Genomic DNA, 22,039 nt, shown 5'->3' on the forward strand with positions numbered 1-22,039 from the left:
TGTTTTATAGATACTGCTGCACCTTAGCCAAGCAGTTCATCATCAAGTGACACTCACATTATCTGTATAGAAAGCAGAGGAGTTGATCCCAGCAGGGGTATTGATTTATTCTTTGAGCATGAGGTCATTACCCATGAAGACTCTCCTTGTGCCTTTTATTTTGTAGGCGCGGCTGTATTTCAGCATTGTTGTCCCCAATACTGGGCTGTTCAGAGGCCTCCCTAGGGAGGCAGGTATGTCTGGAAATTCCTTTCGTGGTGATTTATTTCACAGAAAATGAATTTCATTTCTACATCTAGCATGATGAGAGAGGTCTTCCTGGAGTATTAAAGAACTCTCCAAGAGGGGTGTCTGACCTCTGGTTGGGAAGAGGGCACCGTTTTCTCTTGAGATGAAATTTGTGCGTGGGCCAGGAAGCTGGAGGCAGACTTCTTCATTTGTTTCATGGAGGTGTGTCCAGCTGACCTCCTCAAGCTCTTGGTTTTCAACAACTTTCCCCTCTTCAATCTGGAAAACATTAAAGTCCATGGGTGATGAAAACTGATACCCACTGACCTTTGGCAGCATTTAGCAGACGTCTGCTTTTCTGTCTGGCTGGAGGTGCTGGAGGTGCTGTTGAGTTGAACAGAAGCTTCAAGCATTAAGCATTATTAAGTCAGCATTCAGAAACCGATAAGGATGTTTATAAAATGCAAATATAAGAGCACCCCAGGGAGAAAACCTGTTTTCCAGGCTGTATATCTGTCTCTGTGGCAATTTTCCCTTTTACTTGGATTCCTACCTTACCTTGAAATTCTTAGCTTAACTATTCAACAAAATTAAAAAAGTTAACAGATGTTAAATAATCGCACACGAGCCCAAATCCTTCCTGAGAGTAATCAAGTCAGTTCATAGGTGCAAAGGTAGTTTATACTTTAAGAAGAAATGACTTACAGTGTAGCTTATAGGCACCATGGTTTGACTTTCAGATACATTTTTGAGCTTATTTCTAACATGAGTGAGACGCATAGAGTCAATTAGATTTTTCTTTAATGGAGAAAGTGCTAAGAACAGAGGCTAAAACCAAAAAGCTTGTGGTCTTTGAAAAAAATCATTTTATATCATCTCTGATCAATCAATCAATCATTCTTTTAAATTGACTGTTTACTGTGTATTAGGATTGAACAGGGAAAACCTTACACATCTGCTTGGAAGAATGCAGGGACCCCAGAAACATGTGACCTTACAATCCTGTGTGATCAGAACTTTGATAAGAGGTGTATGGAATACATCATCACACTATAATCACTATAATATTCTGGAGTCTAGGAATTACAGATGCACATTTCAAATCATGCTGCTATTTGCACTGAATGTACTTGAATATTAAGAGTTTCATGCACATAGAATTTAAGTGGGGTTGTTAGCTTAGAAATCAGCCCATTTGCAAAAGAGAGTAGTTCATCTGCAGGCTGATGAAGAGCTTGGCTCGAGCATAGAGGAATGTTTTCATTCAAACCTTTGACATGTATACTGAATTGTAGAATTATGTTTAAAATTATATCAAGATTTATATTTATCATAAAAAGCATGTTGAACCTTAGAATTGGAAACAACAAAAGAGATTCATCTTGTAGGCTTAAAGCTTTTTTAGTTGCTAAGAGAATAGATCTTAGAAGTTCTCCTAAGAAGAACTTTTTTTTATAAAGGTGTATTTTTATATAAATGTATATCTTTGACATGCTAGTTTTTATTGGGAAAGATAAAGTGGCCTTGATTGTGAAATTTGCTGTGAGAGAGAAGAAAGAGAATAGATTTAGATCGTGAATATGAATAGATATATACAGTATTTGAATTATTTTTTAAAAACAGAATGAAAGAGAAAAATGGGAAGGCACTTTGCCAAGAGTCAACATGCTATGAAAATGGCCCTTGCTAGCCTCATCAACATTTTATCAGCGTGGAAGGCTGGTGAAGATGTGGAACACTAAAACGGATATGTTCATCCCTTTTGCCACTGGGGGGCACCATAAAGACGTGGCTTGAACGTGTCTAAAATTTCAGTTGCTTTTTGTGGAGTTTGAATATAGAAATTTAAATGTGAAAAGAAATACAGTTTATGAGAAAGTTAAAAAATATGTAAGAAAGCAATAAAACATAATCTCTCCCTTAATTTAATTGCAAATTAGAGAGATGACTCTTATCTCAGGAATTCTCATTGTACTAATTACATGAATGTGTTGCATTGCTATTCAAGGTGGAAGTGTTTAATTAAAATGACTTCAGTATTAAAGATCAGTTGTGTTCTCATACCTTCTTGTTTGAAAGTTCAAAGACACTTAAACACTGTTAACAGTCACCTGTGTACTTAAATCTCACTCCTGAATTCCAATGTGACAACGACCTTCTGACATTACCATTGGCTAGTAGTAGCTCTTTTTAAAAGTTGCTGTAGGAACATATCCTACAAGCCAGCCCTAAAATATCTATCCAAACCAGATCCATAAGTTATTTTGTGGGCAGTTTATTTATATAAAATATGACCATTGAAAACGAAACAACGCTCTTCTAAATTTCTGTAAGACTCTTCATTTTTTTCTAGCTGACTTCAGGGTCCTTCTTCCATCTCTCTCTCCTTCCTCCCTCCCTCCCTCCTTCCCTCCCTCCCTCCCTCCCTCTTTCCTTCCCTCCCTCCATCCCTCCCTCCCTCCCTCCTTCCCTCCCTCCATCCTTCCCTTCTTTTCTTCCTCCCTCCCTTCCACCCTCTCTCCTTCCCTTCCTTTCTCCCCCATCCTTCATCTCTCCCTCCCTCTCCCTTTCTTTCCTTTTTCCTCATTCTATTCTTTCTCGCCAATATTTCTTGAACAGAAGAACTATTTCTCCCACTGAGACAAGAATGAAATAAGAAAGTACATGCAGATAGTAGTTAATTTGGAGATATCTGGAGAGGCATTTGAAGAATTTATTGCCTGTTGACGTAGAGTTTTCTCTCTAAGTTGGAAGCAAGGCTGTGGGCTGAGAAAAAACTGGGAGTGGAAGGCAGAAAGGAGAGGAGAAAAGGGAGTTGTGTAAGATGTTTGAGGAGAAAGGTATTTTGAACAGCCGTGGGGAGAGGGAGAAGGAGAGAGTGGGCACCGCTGAAGGACTCCATTGGGGCCAGAGCACATGTGCACCAGGCTTCAGGACCGTGGTTCCCAGAAGCACTCAGCGGCTTGAGGCTGGACAGGCAAATATTTGGATTGCTCTTGAGTCAGAATTTTACAGGATTTGTTGGATAGAAGACAATGTGGGCAAAAGAGTTGAGGAGATTGGAAAAATAATCATTGGAAAGATGGACTCTGAAATCCTTGGGAGAAAGGAAGGAACGCAAAGCCAGACAGGACCTGTAAGTTTCAGGGGGGAGACGGGATGGTTCAGGGATGGGGTTCTGGATGAGGCTGGGGAGGAATGGCGATGTGTTATTCATGGCAGCAGAGCAAAGGAATGGGGAGAATGGGAGTCTGTGGTTAGAGCAGAATGTGAGAGTTTATGATTTACAGCTGGAACGAGTCCAGGTCACAAATGTCCAGGATGTGGTCACGGGAGGAAATTGCTGAAATGGCATGCAGGTAAAAATCATGGAGTAGGGGAGGTCAAGAAACTAAGTGCATCCAGAGAACTGGATACATCATCTGGATACGCTGAAGCCGCTCGGATAGTGGGGGAACGAAGGGTCGTGAGCAATAGCAGGATACTAAAACCTGCTGTCGCGAGAGAGTGTATGTGTGAGCGTGTGTTGGTGAAGATGGTGTCTGGGCGTTCCATAGATGACGGCAATAGTGGAACAGAGGTGTGGGGCGGCACTGAAGTGTGAGGAAACTTCGTTAATGCCTGTTGTCTGTCCCTCCACCCCTGAGCTCCATGGCTCCATGGGGCCTGGGAAAACATGTAGTCTCCACTGGAAAGGCACGAGGGAGAAACCTGGGTTTAAATGATGGCAAGGGAGCGAGAGCTATTGTTTAGACCAGAACATGAGCATGTTGGAGCAATTTGGTGAGAACAGGGTTCCGAATGGCACAGTGAGAGGACTGGCAGCATGGCGGCAAGGGGAGGAAATGGCAGCTTGGTATAACGAAGGACAAGCTGTTCTGCTAAAATAACCAAGGACTCTTTTGCAGAAATTTCATTTTAGAGTAGCGCAGCCTAGTGTTCAATAATAGTACAAACCCTGGAGCCAAGCTGCCTAGGTTTGAATCCCAGTCCCACCACTTACCAGCTTTGTGATCTTGGGCAAACCAACTTAATCTTTCCATGTCTCAGTTTCCTCATCTGTAAAATGGGGCTAATCTATAATACTTCCCTCAGAGGTTTGTTATGAAATTAAATGAGCTAATATCTGTAACGTACTTAGAAAGCATCTGGCCATTGAAAAGCATTACTACACAAAGGTAATCTTTCATTGGTTAGAAAGTGGGTTTGTGGCTGTTGAGTTTCAGATGCACAGAAATTATTTTTCCTGCAAAAATTCCTGTTATAAAAGACTTCAGAAAACCAGTGGTTTAGCCGTTTCGGGAAGCATAGTGCTAGTAAACTTCAACCCCACCCTGCAAAGTTAACCCTTGCTACCCACATGCATCTTGCCTGGCTCTTCCTGGGGCTGCCAATGTCAGCCCTCGCTCAGGGCTCTTTGCGTGTTTGTGCTGTCACCGTTATAAGCCATTATGGCACACAGAGCCAGAGCCCCCTCTCAAAAAGTGGCTGTAGCTCCTAGGCATGCATGTGCATGTGCGTGCATGTGTAAACCACAGTTTCTTGTAATGGTGCCCATCGTGGCCTGTATAATGCGAGTCACGTTCTCTGTTAAGTAGGGGCCTGTGGAGCCCATAGAGTTCATGGAAACGTGTGCGATTGGAGAAAGTCCTGTTCAGCAGAGGACGGATGACCAGAGGAGCTGGCTTGGGAGTGAGGGGTGACGGTAAAAGAGAGAGCTCGGGCGTCGTGGACTCATCCCAGCCTAACCAGCTGGGACTCCGGGTAGTTTCCTCGCACCGTGGTCAACAGAGGCCCCGGATGGCATTCTGGGCTGGAACGTTTTGTGGTCAGCAGTCAGCTGTCTGGAGTGTCTGTTCAGGGTCCCACGAAGGTTGTGAGGGCGGTGAGCGGAGCATACTCAGTGACGGTCCGCAGTAGAAGGCCCATGGGGTTGTTTTAAGACTCAAACTGTGAAAGCCTTTCACAGGCCAGGCTCTTTGTTTCCTTGTGAATACAGTTTCTTACAAACAAACAAACAAACAAACAAACAACTCGATCAGCTTAATATCTGCTTCTAGTTCATTCCATGCACAAATAACTGCGCCCAAAGTCTTTTCCTAGACAAGGGCCTTCAATCTGTTTTATTTCTTTGTTTCCTTGCCACCAAGACCTTGAGGCCACCTTAAGGCCACCTAGAGGCTGCTGAGACACCAGCTCTCGGGAGGGAATTGTGCATGGCTTAGTGTGAATGGTGGTGAGTTCTGAGACGTGGCTTTGCAGCCAGCACCGTGACCAGGGAAAGAGCACGTGCAGCTAGCACCCTCACCGGAAAGGTTTTCTGGGCGCCTTTCTGATCCTTCCCACCCTGGCTCCCACTCTTGGCTCCAGGAGACCCCCCAACCTGCTTTTTGTCACTACCAATTAGATCTGTCCTCCCATGGAAAATGGAATTGCACAGCAGTAAGTGCCAGCCTGGCTCCTGCCGCTCAGCACGCTGTTTTGGAGAATCACCCACGCTTTTGCACTTTTCAGTTGTTTATTTTTTTTTAAATCAGTGGATATTTTACTGTGTGGATATGCCTTATTCTGTCAGTCCAGTCATCTGCTGATGGAATTGGTGGAAATTTAGGTTTTTCCCAATTTGGGGTGATTACGAAGAAACTGCCACACATATGTACGTACAGGTTTTCTGTGTTCAGATGGCTTCATTTCACTTGGGAAGGTCCCCAGGAGTGGGACGGCTGGGTGAGTGTATGCTAAATACTTTTAAGAAACCGCTAAGGTCGTCTCCAAGGTGGTTGCATCATTTTCATTCCCAGCAGTGAGATGGGATGTCTCAGCGGCTCCACATGCTCCCCGACCCTTGGCATTATTGATTTCATTTTAACTGTAGTCATGGTTATATCTGTGCTGTGCTTTGGTTTGCATTTCCCTGATGACTCATGCTCCTGACTATCAGTTCAGACCCTTTCTGGGCTGTTCATCAATTTTCTTTTGTTAAGTGGCTGTTAAAATCTTTTTGTCTATTTAAATTGTTTGTTTCCTTAGTATCAAGCTTTGAGGTTTAGAAATATAATCTGCTGATACAAATCTTTCATCATGTAATATAAATATTTTCTCCCAATCTATAGCTTACTTTTAAAATATTTTCTTACCTTATCTTTTTTAAAGGAAACTAATAAGCAACCTAATAACATTTTATTTTGATATGTGCAATTTATTAATTTTTAAAATGCATACTTTTTTTTTTTTTTTACTCCTAAGAAATGTTTGCCAACCCAGGTTTGCAAAAGGTTTTTGTCCATGTTTTCTTCAAGGAATTTTGTAGCTTTAGCTTTAACTTTAGGACTGTAATTCTTTCTGGGGGATGTATAGTGTGAAGGGAGAGAGGGTCAGAGTTCACTGTTTTCCATGAGGATGTACAGTTGTCTCCACACTGTTGATTTTGAGCAGGTATCCTTTCTCCATTGAATTACTTTGTTATCATTGTCCAAAATCATTTGTGTGTGTGTGTGTGTGTGTGTGTGTGTGTGTGTGTATCTAATCTGTTATTCTGGACTCTCTCTCTTCCATTGCACTGTCTATCCCTGTGACAACACCACATTGTCTTCATTATTGTAACTTTATGTTAAGCCTTGAAATCAGATAGTGCAAGTTTTGTGTGTTTTTTTTCTTCCTGCTCACAAAAATTAAGGGATATTTTATCGCTTCATATTCATTTTGAAATAGCTTTTAATTTTAGTAAGCAGTATCTTTTCATTGTATATCTTTTCCATATTCTTACTTTAAATCTACTTATTTCCTTATGTTTGAAGCGTAATTGTGGTTTAGCACATAAATTCACTTTGCTGTTTTATTTAAACTTCACTCTCTGCCTTTTAATTGTGGTATTTAGACCATTTACATTCAATATAATTATCATTATAGTTGGGTTTAAAACTTTTACATTGCTGTTTGTCTTTTACATATATTATAAACCTTTCTATATATAAAACATATGTCTTCTACATATGTTTTAAATGACACCCAGAATATGTGGCCGTTATTTTTGCTTTAAATTGTCAATTATCTTTTAAAGATATTAAAAAGGAAAAAGAGCTATCCTTTATTTACCCATATAGTCACCATTTTCAGAGATTAAAAACCAAAATCTATTTGTGTAGATCTGAGTTTCCATCTTGTATTATTTTCCTTCAGCTTGAAGGACCACTTTTACCGTTACTGGTCGTGTAGGTCTCTGCCAACAAATTTTCTTTTGTTTTTACGAAAACGTCCTCATTTTGCCTTTATTTTCTGAATGATATTTTCTTGATTGGTATAGAATTTTGGGGGATAATTCTTTTTTTCCCTAGCACTTAAAGATGTCTCACTTCAATAGTTTCTGGTGAGATATCTACCGTTATTCTTCTCTTTGTATGACTTGCTTCCTCTCACTCCTGCTGCTTTTATGCTTTTAGAATTTTTATCATTGGTATTCAAAAATCAACTATGGAGTGTCTTAGTATGGTTTCCTTTGGTTGGTTGCTGTTCTTTGAGTTCTTGGACTGGTGCATTTATATCAATTATGTTTTTTCAACTCTTTTTCTTTTATTTACTCATTATCTTCAGATTTTCTTTATATCCTTAACCTTTTGTACATACCTATGATAGCTATTTTAATGTCATCTGTGAGTTCCATTGTTTCTAAGTGAGATTCTATTGAGTGTTTTTGTTTTTATCCTGATTGTAGTCACCTTTTCCTTCTTTTTTGTACATCTAGTGATTTTTGTTTGAATGCTGGATATTTTGAATTTGACTTTGTTGAGTGCTGAGGATTACTGTATTTTTTTAAAAAATGTGTTGAGCTTCAGCCTTGGCCTGGTAGCTCAGTTCGTTAGAGTGTCATCCTGATCTGCCAAGGTTGTGGGTTCGATTGCTCGTCAGGGCACACACAAAAATCAACTGATGAATGCAGAAATAAGTGGAACAACAGATTGGTGTTTTTCTCTTTCGATCTCTTTCTCTCTCTCTCCCCTTCTGTCCCCCTTCCTCTCTCTCTAAAATCAATCAATAAAAAATTTTAAAAAGTGTGTTGGGCATGTTCCAGTGAGTAGTTACATTACTTGCAGACCAGTTTGATTTCCTGAAGCTTATTTCTAGGTTTTTGAAAGGGTGAGTCGGCAGGCACCTGTACTGAGGTTTGACTCTTCTGATGTCTCTAATTCAGCAATGCCTCTCCATTTTAGCTGATGGGAACTTACATGATGCCCAGCCCTGCATGAGCTCTGGGAACTGTCTGGCTTAGAGCTGCCTGGAAGGTGCTCTTGCCCAGCCACGTGGAATTTTACTTTAAGCCTGCATGCATTCAAAGACTCCGGGGCACCCCATGCACATTTCTAGAGCTCTTCCTATTCACAATCCCTTTTTAGCTAGTACAGCATTCTGTCAAGTCTAGCTGCCTTGGCCTCCTTGAAATGCAATCGGTGTCTCCTCAACTAATCAGGACTGCTGGGATCTGTTCGAATTTTTCCTCCCTGTGCTATGGCCCACAGATTGCCTCCAAGCAGAAACTGGGTAACTGTATGGCTCCCTTTGTTTCTCTTTTCTCAGGGGTCCTAGTCCTGGGTGACCTGTCGTCTCATGTCTGAAGACAGTGGCTTTTATATTCTTCATCAGTTTTCTAGTCGTTTACAGCAGATAGGTATGCCTGGATTTTGTTATTTGTTCATAGCCAGCAACAGGAAACACTGGGCTCCTTTGCTTAACTGGAAATTCTTAGTGGGCCGTGGCTGCTCAGAACCTTTTCAGTCTGTTCTTGTATCGCCCGAGTTACAAGATCAGTTGGTTTTTTTAACCACTGAAGGAACTGGATTTCTGGATTCTCTCTAATCCTGTTTCTGCTTGCAAAATGATAAGTTTCTCCTAGGAACTCATCTTTCTTAAACACCTTTCTCAAAGCAGTGTGGAGCTATTGAGACAGGAACATTCTGGCCCTTTCCCATGGCTCTTCCTCTAAGCAGGTGCTTGGTCCGCCTTGCGAGGTATCCGAACAGGCAGGTTTATGCCTAACATGCATACCATGAACCTCCGTCTTTCCAGTTCGCAGTGTGGTGCCCTCGCTGCCCAACCTTGCTAAGCCAGGCTTCTACAATGGCTGCTCTCTTCTTCAGAGTGCCCCTGTTTATACCGATATGCGGTGGTGATGGCACATGTGATGCTGCAGATAGTAGATACATCCTTCCTGGTGGATTTTCATCATATTGTGGTATTTCTTCTCTATGCTGTCGTTCAGATACCCAGGTACCTCTGTCCCATCACCCTTAGGGACGTAAGGACTTTGCATGCTTAGATCCAGCAAGTGGAAAGTGGGGCAGCATGCAGGAGCTGGCGTGGGAGATTCTACAGACCCAGGCTAGAAGCACACCCAGTACTACTCACCTCCGATTGGCTAGAGCTCAGTCTCAGGAAGATTATAAAGGGGGGTGTGGCTCCAGTGGAAGCGAGTTTTGGAAAGAGTTAAGCGGTGTGCCAAGGAAGATGAAGAAAATGGACATAGGTGGCCTAAAAGGCAGAGTGATTTACTTTTTTTTTTTGTATTTTTCTGAAGCTGGAAACGGGGAGAGACAGTCAGACAGACTCCCGCATGCGCCCGACCGGGATCCACCCGGCACGCCCACCAGGGGCGACGCTCTGCCTACCAGGGGGCGATGCTCTGCCCCTCCGGGGCGTCGCTCTGTTGCGGCCAGAGCCACTCTAGCGCCTGGGGCAGAGGCCAAGGAGCCATCCCCAGCGCCCGGGCCATCTTTGCTCCAGTGGAGCCTCGGCTGCGGGAGGGGAAGAGAGAGACAGAGAGGAAGGAGAGGGGGAGGGGTGGAGAAGCAGATGGGCGCTTCTCCTGTGTGCCCTGGCCGGGAATCGAACCCGGGACTTCTGCACGCCAGGCCGACGCTCTACCGCTGAGCCAACCGGCCAGGGCCAGAGTGATTTACTTTTATATGGATTCTTTTCCCGTTGTTTCTTTGCGCCTTACTCTATTTTGAAGTACAAATTCTCAGTGAAAGTGCCACGCTGTGCCTAAATATCCTTATCTTTGAAGTAATTCTTTCTCCTTTCCCTTCTTATTTTTTTGTCTTTCTTCTTCTCCTCTCCATTCCTTCCACAAATATTAAATCTTTCAAGGATTTTGCTAGACTCTGGGCATATACTGGTGAACAAGACCAATTCTCTGTAACCGTAGCAACGATACTTTGTATGTTTTTTATTGCTTAATATTTTACTGGCTATCGCATGGAATAATGTTATCTGATGACTTTGAAAATGAAAACTGCTATTCAGAATTGTTGGAAGTAAGAAGGAAATAATGTTTGTGGAAAACTTATAGGAAAAAAAAACCCATGAAACTATTCCCATTCATCGCTGATTACTTGCAGAAATAAAATATTCCATGATCTTTGCCAAACAGAAAGAACAACATTTACTTCAACATCCCCCTCCCCTGAATCCCACCAAAACCCAAAACAAAAAAAAAATGCATTAACTGAAGGACATCTAATTTCCTAAGTCTGTTTCTCATTTTGCTATATACATGTTTACACTAACTCTTCACTGGGTTTTTTTTTTTCGTTGCTGTTGTTTTAGTGTGCACAGTGTTCCAGATTCCTTTTCTGGAAACTGCTAATGTGGTTCCTGGCTTGGTTTTGTCCCATTTCTTAATTAGAGGAAACAACACACTACTTAGGATTTAATCGCATACATAAATGGAAGAAATGGCGGTGATCTTATAGGAAAATCACCGCACTAACAACAAACACAGGTGACGTGGCAGGACGGTATCCCATTTCTTTTCTGAAATGTGTATTTCAGTCCTTGTCTGAACCTAAGGAAAATAAACATGCTCGTTTTCTTTTTTTTTCATTCACTCATTCATTTAATAAACATTTATCATATCCCTGCTCTGTTTTGCATCTGTAGGAATTGCTTAGAATGTGCGGATTAGATGTAGCTTTTATTCTTGAAGAGATTGTGACCTTGTGGGTGAGAGAGGCAAACAAGCAGTTTCCTTGTGTCCCGTGGGCACTGTGATTTCTGTGGACACAGGGAGCTTTGAGGGCATGGAGGAAGGACCCCAAACTTGTACCATGGGGGCTTGATGAGGGAGCTGCAGGACGAGCCTGGAAGGGATTTTGAAGGAATAGAGGAGTTGTCCAAGGAAAGGAGCTAGAGAGGCTGTCTGGATGTGTGTGTGTGGGGGGGGGGGGGGCGTGGGGGTTGGAGAAGGAGGATTGGGCTCAGAGCAGAGAGGCGCGAGTATGTGGTCATGCGGAGAACTGCAGCTCCTCGTGTGTTGGAGCTTAGGATGGGAGCAGAGTGAGAGCTGGGGTGCGAAACAAAGCTGGTGAGACCACCGCTGTCATTTGGTGAGTGGTTTATATGGGCGAGGACTTGACATGAGTTGGTGTTTGTCTTTCATGAATAGACTCTTATTTTTTTTTATTTGAGCAATTTTAGGTTCTCAGAAAAATGGAGTGGGACAGTTCCTCTCTACGTCCTGTCGCCAGCCAGGCACAGCCTCCCCAACGGTTGACATCCCCTACCTGAGGGGCGCGTTTGTTACAATCAGTAGACCTAGGTTGACATCATTGTCACTGAGTCCTTAGTTTACATTAGGGTTCATTCTTGGTGTTCTGCATTCGAGGGGCTTTGACACGTGTGTAATGACAGGTGTCCGCTGTTGTAACATCGTACAGAAGAGTTTCACTGCCCTAGAAACCCTGACGCTCTGCTTTGCATTCCCGCCTCCCCAACCCTCGACAAGCGCTAATCTTTTTACTGCCTCCTAGTTTTGCCTTTCCCAGAATGTAATACAGTGGGGAGCCTTCTACCACTTAGTAATACTCATTTAAGGTTCCTCCATGTCTTCCCATGGTTTGATAGCTCTTTTTTTTTTGACAGAGAGAGAGAGAGAGAGAGAGAGAGATAAATAGGGACAGACAGACAGGAACAGAGAGAGATGAGAAGCATCAATCATCAGTTTTTTGTTGTAACACCTTAGTTGTTCATTGATTGCTTTCTCATATGTGCCTTGACCACAGGCCTTCAGCAGACCAAGTAACCCCTTGCTCGAGCCAGTGACCTTGGGTCCAAGCTGGTGAGCTTTGCTCAAGCCAGATGAGCCCACACTCAAGCTGGCGAACTCGGGGTCTCGAACCTGGGTCCTCTGCATCCCAGTCCAACACTCTATCACTCTATCCACTGTGCCGCCTCCTGGTCAGGCAATAGCTCATTTCTTTTTAGCGTTGACTAGTATTACATCCTAGTGATGCTACTTACGGAAACCCAATACTTTGACCTAGCACTTTTGTTTTCAGCCTCCACTGCCACCCCTGTTATTCTCAGGGCTATAGCTGCCCAGGTCTGGAACCTTTCTGAAATACTCTGATATAAATCACCCAGCACCTGAGCTTTGTTGTTGGTTTTTGTGGATGGAATTGTTTTCCTTCTTGATCTGAGTCATCCTGCTGACTTTCCAGTTTCAAATTTTTTCTGCAATTCCCCCCCATTTTCTTTGACCTTCTTGGTGGAAGCCTTTTTTATTTTTAAAATTCATTTTTGGTCCTGGCCAGTGGCTCAGTGGATAGAGTGTCAGCCTGGCATATAGATGTCCTGGGTTCGATTGCTGGTCAAGGTACACAAGAGAAGTGACCATCTGCTTCTCTCCCCCTCCCTCTTCTCCATCCTCTTCCCCTTCTCTCCTTCTTCTCCTCCTGCAGCCAGTGGCCTGATTGGTCTGAGCATTGGCCTCAGGCACTGAGGATAGCTTGATTAATTTGAGCATTGGCCCCAGATGGGGATTGCCAGGTAGATCCCACCAGTCAGGGCACATGCGGGATTCTGTCTCTCTGTCTCCCCTACTCTCACTTAAAAAAATATGAATCAATAAATAAATATTGATGGAAGTAAGGGACAAATATATCTGTTATGCTACATAAATGTCTAGGTTTTTACATTATTTTATTACTGAAAGGAAGCTTGAGATCAATTCTTTATTTTACAGGTAAGGAAATGTCTAGGTTTTTACATTATTTTATTACTGAAAGGAAGCTTGAGATCAATTCTTTATTTTACAGGTAAGGAAAACTGAGACCCAGAGAGTTTAAAGACTTGCCTTGAGACTAGAGTCCAAGCCTCAAGATTCCTAGTTCAGTCTTTTTCCTATTAAGTCTTGTTTCCTTTCCTAAGAAGTAGTAAATGCTATCAGACTTGAAGGTTTATTTCTGGTTATGACACTATCCTATACTCAACATTTCTTCTTTAATTTTTGACCTCAGTGCTCAGAACTGGATTAATAATAAGCCTTTATTTATAACACACTCTCATCATTGGTCCATGTGTAGCCTATTTGTGTATGTTTTTAACAATGTGATACATAAAATGTAAGCATCCGTGTTGTGTGCAGTACCTGGGAGGAAAATTTAAATGCATAATTCTCATGTATGCATGGTCCAAAAATAAACTCATGAATTTGAACGTATTGGTGATATAATGGTTTATTTTTTCTGTTGAATAGTAAGTTATCATATTGATGAGGGAGTGGTGTTACTATTCTCCATATCATTCCATTGAAATCCACCAGACTGGGGTGGCAGTGGGTCAGAAATCAAAGTCAGGCAGAGGGGAATAGGATCAGGATCAGGCATATGAGTGCTTTGTATTTAGCATTGAGACATATACAGGTGGTCCCTGGGTTACGAACGAGATAGGTTCTATAGGTTTGTTCTTAAGTTGAATTTGTATGTAAGTTGAAACAGGTACATTTACCTATTAAATGCAACTTAGACAGATGTTTGTCTTATCATAATATTTGTTTTTAATTTCCTGTGCATATAAATACTTACATGTTTTCAAATACACCCTTAAACAATCTTGGTTGATACAGAGGATGAGGAACTTGTTAGAGAGGGTGGGATGGTGTTAGAGTCAGGGTTGATCCTGCTGCTGGAGTCAGTGTCCTGAAGGAGGCATCCGGGGAGGTTAGGACAGAGCCTTTCTTTTTCTCATCATCAGGCCCTGTAGCATCTCAGGCCTTCAGTAACTGTACAGTAAACTGTGGTGAACCTCTCTCTGTGTCAGGATACTGCTCCTCTAACTTTGCCATTCCTGCTTCAGTGAGATGAAAAGCATCAGCTAACTTTGTAGAAAACCTTTTCTCTGCTGCTCTAGTTCCATATGGTCTTCGTCTTCGTTGGTTAGTTCTTTGTCATGGGAGTCAGGTGACTCGGTGATATCACTTTCACTGATGTCCAACTGCAGGGATTACCAGTAGCTCTTAAGGTGCTCTGTTGGTCAATGTGAGATGTATATAAGTCGGATGTTTGTAACTCAGAGGCTTACTATATGTCTCCAAAACTTGTTAGCCCTCTGCAAATTGTGTAACGTTGTGTTGGTTTGCGATGCAGGTCTAAGAACCATTGGAGTCATCACCAAACTGGACCTGATGGATGAAGGGACAGATGCCAGGGATGTTCTGGAGAACAAGCTGCTGCCTCTTCGCAGGGGTAATGGCCTGGGTCCTGTATGGGGCTCCCTCTGACAATGTAGCGGACAAACAGTGGGGCGGCCAATGGGAGGCGTGGTGTGCATGCTGCCGCAGGTGTGAGGAATGGGTTTAAGATTAGTTATGGGTTTGGTTTTTTTTGGTAGTTTTCCGAAGTTAGAAGCAGGGAGGCAGTCAGACTCCCGCATGTGCCCTACTGGGATCCACTCGGCATGCCCACCAGGGGGCGATGCTCTGCCCATCTGGGGCGTTGCTCCGTTGCAGCTGGAGCCATTCTAGTGCCTGAGGCAGAGGTCATGGAGCTGTCCTCAGTGCCAGGGTCCACTTTGCTCCCATGGAGCCATGGCTGCAGGAGGAGAAGAGAGAGAGAGGAAGGACAGGGGGAAGGGTGGAGAATCAGATGGGTGCTTCTTCTGTGTGCCCTGGCCAGGAATCAAACCCAGGACTTCCACACACCAGGCCAATGCTCTACTGCTGAGCCAACCGGCCGGAACTCAAACTGAGTTTTTCTAAGGGGAAAAACTCCTTAGATCTTTCTTATTCACCCTTTTTGAGAGCCTTGAGATCCCCCAGATAAGCCACCCAGAGTGCCCCAGACGCCATAGGCACGTGTTTGTTTCAGGTTACGTGGGGGTGGTTAACAGGAGCCAGAAGGATATCGATGGGAAGAAGGACATCAAGGCCGCCCTCCTGGCAGAGAGGAAGTTCTTCCTCTCGCACCCAGCATACAGACACATTGCTGATCGGATGGGGACCCCGCACCTGCAGAGGGCCCTTAACCAGGTAAAAAAGATGCGTTTTCAGGCAACAAGAACAATGACAAAATATGTTAGTGACTATTGGAATTCACATTTCTCATTTTTATATCCATTTCCTTTTATAACATAAGACGTGCAGCTTAAGTTATAGAAAATTTTAAAAAATGAATGCAGCCTGACCAGGCGGTGGCGCAGTGGATAGAGCATCAGACTGGGATGCAAAGGACCCAGGTTTGAGACCCCAAGGTCACCAGCTTGAGCATGGGCTCATCTGGTTTGAGCAAAAGCTCACCAGCTTGGATCCAAAGTCTCTGGCTAGAGCAAGGGGTTACTCAGTCTGCTGAAGGCCCGCGGTCAGGGCACTTAAGAGAAAGCAATCAATGAACAACTAAGGTGTCGCAATGCGCAACGAAAAACTAATGATGGATGCTTCTCATCTCTTCGTTCCTGTCTGTCTGTCCCTGTCTATCCCTCTCTCTGACTCTCTGTCTCTATAAAAAAAACACACAAAAAATACAAACAAAAAAAAAACAACCCCCCCCAAAAAATGAATGCAGATATTTTGTTCCACACTGCTACTGTTCTCTTCAATAGAATCATCCCCCTTATTGTTGTTGTAAGAACAGTGTTCCAAGCAGAAAGAATCCTTATTTAAGAGCCGTGAACAGGGGTATCTGTTTTAGCGCACATTTTTTTTTTTTTTTTTGTATTTTTCTGAAGCTGGAAACGGGGAGAGACAGTCAGACAGACTCCCACATGCGCCCGACCGGGATCCACCCGGCACGCCCACCAGGGGCTACGCCCTACCCACCAGGGGCGATGCTCTGCCCCTCCGGGGCGTCGCTCTGCCGTGACCAGAGCCACTCTAGCGCCTGGGGCAGAGGCCAAGGAGCCATCCCCAGCGCCTGGGCCATCTTTGCTCCAATGGAGCCTTGGCTGCGGGAGGGGAAGAGAGAGACAGAGAGGAAGGAGGGGGGGGGTGGAGAAGCAAATGGGCGCTTCTCCTATGTGCCCTGGCCGGGAATCGAACCCGGGTCCTCCGCACGCCAGGCCGATGCTCTACCGCTGAGCCAACTGGCCAGGGCCTTAGCGCACATTTTTATATGCAGCCCGTAGAAGGTGTAAGTAAGCCAGGGACCCAACACAGTGAGACGGGCCTAGAGGCAGAGTCACATGGAAGCACCTATCTGGGTGCAGAGCGGAGAGGAGGCTCACAGCTGACAGGTACCTCTGGGCCCCACCTCGGGTGGCCACGTGGTCCTAAGAATGCCAGAGAGCCCCTGTCACTCTCCACTGCCTTCATGTCCACCACATCTTGACTTAACAGTGCCTCTGACAGTCAGTCCATGCTAGGTGTTACCAGGCATCCTCCTTAAGACAGCTGCTGCACGTTAGCACGGGGTTCCAGAAGGCCCCAGCCAGCAACTCTCATTCCAGGCACATTGAGCCTCGCCTCGGGCAGTTGACGACCTGCCTCCATGCTCAGTCTCAGCTATGGGTGTCATCTGTCAGGTCTTGAGGAATTAGGAAACCAGTGAAGGCTGAGTTTTGTGTCGTGAGCTACTCCTCACTCTGTCCTGTGCGTGTGTGACTTTGTTTTGTTTAGCAACTGACCAACCACATTCGGGACACCCTGCCAAACTTCAGGAACCGCCTGCAGGCGCAGCTGCTGTCCATAGAGCACGAGGTCGAGGCGTTCAAGAACTTCAAGCCGGAGGACCCCACCCGGAAGACCAAAGCCCTGCTGCAGTGAGCCTCGTCCCCACACCCCCACCCCCATCTGGCACCCCGGTTTCTCCCCTTGGCTTTGCCTCAGTCTCGGGGTCGTGCTGTTTCCTAGGCTTAACAGAAGCAGTCGGTCAAGTGTACAGTGACCCTTGAATCCGTATGTTTTCTTGAAGAATGATTGTTGGTCTTACTCTCTTGTTATAAATTTAACCAATTGCCCATCCCCGTGCTCAGTTTTATTGTGTTTTTATAATTGGATTCAGAAAAATGGGTAAAACCAATATGGTAGCTCAGCAAGGGTGTTTTTTGCCCTTAGAATGAGAGAGAAGTGAGCAGAGCTCCTAGGGAAAATGTCACCTGTATTGCACAACCGCTTCTGTTGGTGTCACGTGTACTTATCTTTCAATCATTTCCAGTGATCTGTGCACACTTTTCAGTGGCTTGAGAACCAAGGAACCAACGGAAAAGTACAGACTCATTGAAATTGCTTCATCCCTGTCGATGATGATTTTAATTGAGCCCTTCAAACACGCAGACGTGGAAACAGCCGCTTTTGACTCCTTCTTGATCGTCCCTCTTACCCATCTGGGTTCCTGGATTTGTCCCTGCAGGGCCTGGGGGTGGCACAGCAGCATTGTTAGAGTATGACCAGGGCCTCTTGTCTCTTACCTGCACTCCCTCCTTCAGTCCCCTCCAGCTTTCTCTACTGTAATGTGCCTCAGGTGCCCCCCCACCCCAGCTTATTCCATGGCATCTGAATTCCATCTCCAGGGGTCATGCTGGCCACTTCCAATGGCCTGTTTCTCCCTTGACAGGCTTGCACTCAAAGTGCCATTACTTTGGTGTTAATGTGCACCGTGTAATTCTTTTCTCTGTGGGGAGATTTCTGAATGCTCAGATTACTTAGGTACCATTTAAAATACATCATCTTATCCCACTTAAAAATAATTATAGGCCCTGGCCGGTTGGCTCAGTGGTAGAGCATTGGCCCGGTGTGTGGATGTTCTGGGTAGGTTCCCAGTGGATGTTCTGGGTTGGGTTCCCAGTGGATGTTCTGGGTTAGGTTCCCAGTCAGGACACACAGGAGAAACCACTAGCTGCTTCTCTACCCTTCCCCCTCTCTCTTTCTCTCTCTCTCTCCTCCTCACGCAGGCAAGGCTTGATTGGAGCGAGTTGGCCCTGGGCACTGAGGATGGCTCCATGGTCTCCACCTCAGGCGCTAAGAGCTCAGTTGAGCAGCGAAGCAACGCCCCAGATAGGCAGAGCATCGCCCCTTAGTGGCTTGCTGGCTTGTTGGGGTGCATAGAGGAGTCTGTCTCTGCCTTCCCTCCTCTCACTGAATTAAAAAAAAAAATTATAAGACCATACAGAGGCAATGATTTTTTTCTTGGATTCTACTCTTTCCTAGTTTATTTTTTTTCTTTTTTATTCTTGGCTTTGATTAGGTGCCTATAAAAACGCTTCACGTTGCAGAGGAAGGAAAGCTATTTCTGTTCAGGCCCTAGGTCATCATCCTAGCATCCAACCCCAAGTCTGGTCCTTGCGGAGACGGGGTCTTGCCTCTGTGACTCCATGGGACTCAGATGGCAGAATTTTCCTTTTTTCTTTCCGTTCTCCCTCCTCTTCTACCCACCTTCCTTCTGCCTTCCTCTCATCTCTGTGTGTGTTTTTAAAATTTTTTTTATTTAATTAATTGTGTTTACATAGATCCTAGGGTCACCCCGAATGCATCCCCCTCCCCCCCTATTCCCCTCAACATCTCCCTTGACCTCCTCTCTACAGCGCCCTCCCCCCTTCCCTTCAGGTTTATCCCATCCTATCATCCCCTTTCCCTCTGTCCTCTTTTCCCCTGGTCCCTTTGATCCCTCCTCTGTCTCAATTCCGTTCCTCAGTTCTCATTATTCCTTGGATTCCTCAAATGAATGAGGTCATATGATATTTTTCTTTCTCTGCCTGGCTTATTTCACTCAACATAATAGTTTCTAGGTCCCTCCATATTGTTGCAAAAGGTAATATTTCCTTTTTTTCATAGCCCCATAGTATTCCATTGTATATATGTGCCACAGCTTTTTAATCCACACGTCCACTGACGGACACTTGGGCTGTTTACAGCTCTTTGTGTTGTGAACAATGCTGCCATAAACATGGGGGTGCATTTCTTTTTTTCAGTTGGTGATATGGTGTCCTTGGGATATATTCCTATCAGTGGGATGGATGGGTCAAAGGGCAGTTCCATTTCTAATTTTTTGAGGAATCTCCATACTGTTTTTCCACAGTGGCTGCACCAGTCTGCATTCCCACCAGCAGTGCAGGAGGGTTCCCTTTCTCCACATCCTCGCCAGCACCTATCATGTGTTGTTTTGTCAATGAGCGCCATTCTGACTGGTGTGAGGTGGTATCTCATTGTGGTTTTAATTTGCATTTCTCTAATGATTGAACATTTGTGATGTTGAACGTTTTTTCATTTGTCTATTGGCCATCTATATGTCTTCTTTGGAGAAATGTCTATTCATTTCTTGTGCTCATTTTTTTATTGGATCGTTTATCTTCCTGGTGTTGAGTTTTGCAAGTTCTTTTTAAATTTTGGTTATTAATCCCTTATCAGATGTATTGTCGAATATGTTTTCCTATTGTGTGGTTTGTCTTTTTATTCTGTTCATATTGTCTTTAGCTGTGCAAAAGCTTTTTAGTTTGATATAGTCCCATTTGTTTATCCTGTCTTTTATTTCATTTGCCTGTGGAGATAATTAAGCAAAGATATTGCTGCGATAGATGTCAGTGAGCTTACTGCCTAAGTTTTCTTCTAGGATACTTATGGTTTCACGATTTACATTTAAGTCTTATATCCATTTTGAGTTTATTTTTGTGCATGGTGTAGTGTGTTGGTGGTCTAGTTTCATTTTTTTGCAGGTAGCTGTCCAGTTTTCCCAACACCATTGTTAAAGAGACTGTCTTTACTCCACTGTATGCTCTTACCTCCTTTGTCAAATATCAATTGTCCATAAAGATGTGGGTTTATTTCTGGGTTCTCTGTTCTGTTCCATTGATCTATATGTCTGTTCTTATGTCAGTACCAGGCTGTTTTGAGTACAATGGCCTTGTAGTATAACTTGATATCAGGAAGTGTGATACCTTCCACTTTATTCTTATTTTTCAAGATTGCTGAGGCTATTCGTGTTCTATTTTGGTTCCATATAAATTTTTGGAACAGGTGTTCTATATCAGTGGTCCCCAACCTTTTTTGGGCCACGGAGCAGTTTAATGTCAGAAAATATTTTCACGGACCTGCCTTTAGAGTGGGATGGATAAATGTATCACGTGACCAAAACAAGCGTCAAGAGTTGAGTCTTAGACGGATGTAAGAGAGGGAATCTGGTCATTTTTTAAAAATAAAACATCATTCAGACTTAAATATAAGTAAAATGGAAATAATGTAAGTTATTTATTCTTTCACTGCGGACCGGTACCAAATGGCCCATGGACTGGTACCAGTCCATGGCCCGGGGGTTGGGGACCACTGTTCTATATCTTTGAAGTATGTCATTGGTATTTTAATCGGTATTGCATTGAATTTATAAATTGCTTTGGGTAATATAGACATTTTAATTATGTTTATTTTTCCTAACCATGAGCACAATATATGCTTCCACTTGTTTGTGTCTTTCTTGATTTCTTTTATCAATGTTTTATAATTTTCTGAGAACAAGTCTTTAACCTCCTTGGTTAAATGTACTCCTAAGTACTTTATTTTTTTGTTGCAATAGTGAAGGGGATTGTTTCCTTAATTTCTTTTTCTGACAGTTCATTGTTCATTTATAAAAATGCCTCTGATTTCTGAGTATTAATTTTATATCCTGCCACCTTGCAGAATTTGTTTATTAGGTCCAGTAGTTTTTTGACTGCGACTTTAGGGTTTTCTATATACAGTATCATATCATCTGCAAATAATGATAGTTTTACTTCTTCTTTTCTAATTTGGGTGCCTTTTATTTTTTCTTTTTGTCTGATTGCTGTGGCTAGGACTTCCAGTACTATGTTGAATAAGAGTGGTGAAAGGGGGCACCCTGCCTTGTTCCTGATTTTAGGGAAATTGCTTTTAATTTTTGTCCATTAATTATAATGTTGGCTGTGGGTTTGTCATAGATGGCCATTATCATGTTGAGGTATGTTCCCTGTATTCCCACTTTGCTGAGAGTTTTGATCATGAATGGGTGCTGGATTTTATCAAATGCTTTTTCTGCATTAATTGAAATTATCATGTGGTTTTTCTCCTTCCTTTTGTTTATGTGGTGAATCACATTAATTTATTTACGAATGTTGTACCAGCCTTGCCTCCCCAGAATAAATCCCAATTGATCATGATGTATGATTTTTTCATGTATTGCTGGATCCGGTTTGCTAATATTTTGTTGAGGATTTTAGCATCTAAACTCATCAGGGATATTGTCCTATAATTTTCTTTGTGTTGTCTTTGCCTGGTTTTGGAATCAGAATTATGCTTGCCTCATAAAAGGAACTTGGAAGTGTTCCTCCTCCTGAACTTTTTGAAATAGCTTGAGAAGTATAGGAGTTAGTTCTTCTTTAAGTGTTTGGTAGAATTCACCAGTGAAGCCATCAGGCCCAGGAGTTTTGTTTTTTGGAGCTTTTTGATAACTGTTTCGATCTCATTTGTTGTAATAGGTCTGTTTAGGTTTTCTGATTCTTCCAGATTAATTTTTGAAAGATTATATGTTTCAAGGAATTTGTCCATTTCACCTAGGTTGTTTAATTTTTTGGCATACAATTCTTCATAGTATTTTCTTACAATATT

The 22,039-nt window shown here is 43.3% G+C and overlaps 1 protein-coding gene across 4 annotated transcripts in view; it reads left to right on the forward strand.

Annotated features, from left to right (window-relative positions):
• DNM3 (dynamin 3) overlaps positions 1–22,039 on the forward strand; it is a 457,675-nt gene that overhangs the window by 108,411 nt on the left and 327,225 nt on the right. For all 4 annotated transcript variants that reach the window (XM_066371511.1, XM_066371509.1, XM_066371510.1 and 1 more), the window contains exons 5-7: positions 14,646–14,744; positions 15,366–15,526; positions 17,108–17,250. In XM_066371511.1, coding sequence (XP_066227608.1) covers positions 14,646–14,744; positions 15,366–15,526; positions 17,108–17,250 — 403 coding nt within the window. The remainder of the gene's footprint in view (positions 1–14,645; positions 14,745–15,365; positions 15,527–17,107; positions 17,251–22,039) is intronic.

Source organism: Saccopteryx leptura, chromosome 2 (genome assembly GCF_036850995.1).
Source record: "Saccopteryx leptura isolate mSacLep1 chromosome 2, mSacLep1_pri_phased_curated, whole genome shotgun sequence".
NCBI lineage: Eukaryota > Metazoa > Chordata > Mammalia > Chiroptera > Emballonuridae > Saccopteryx > Saccopteryx leptura.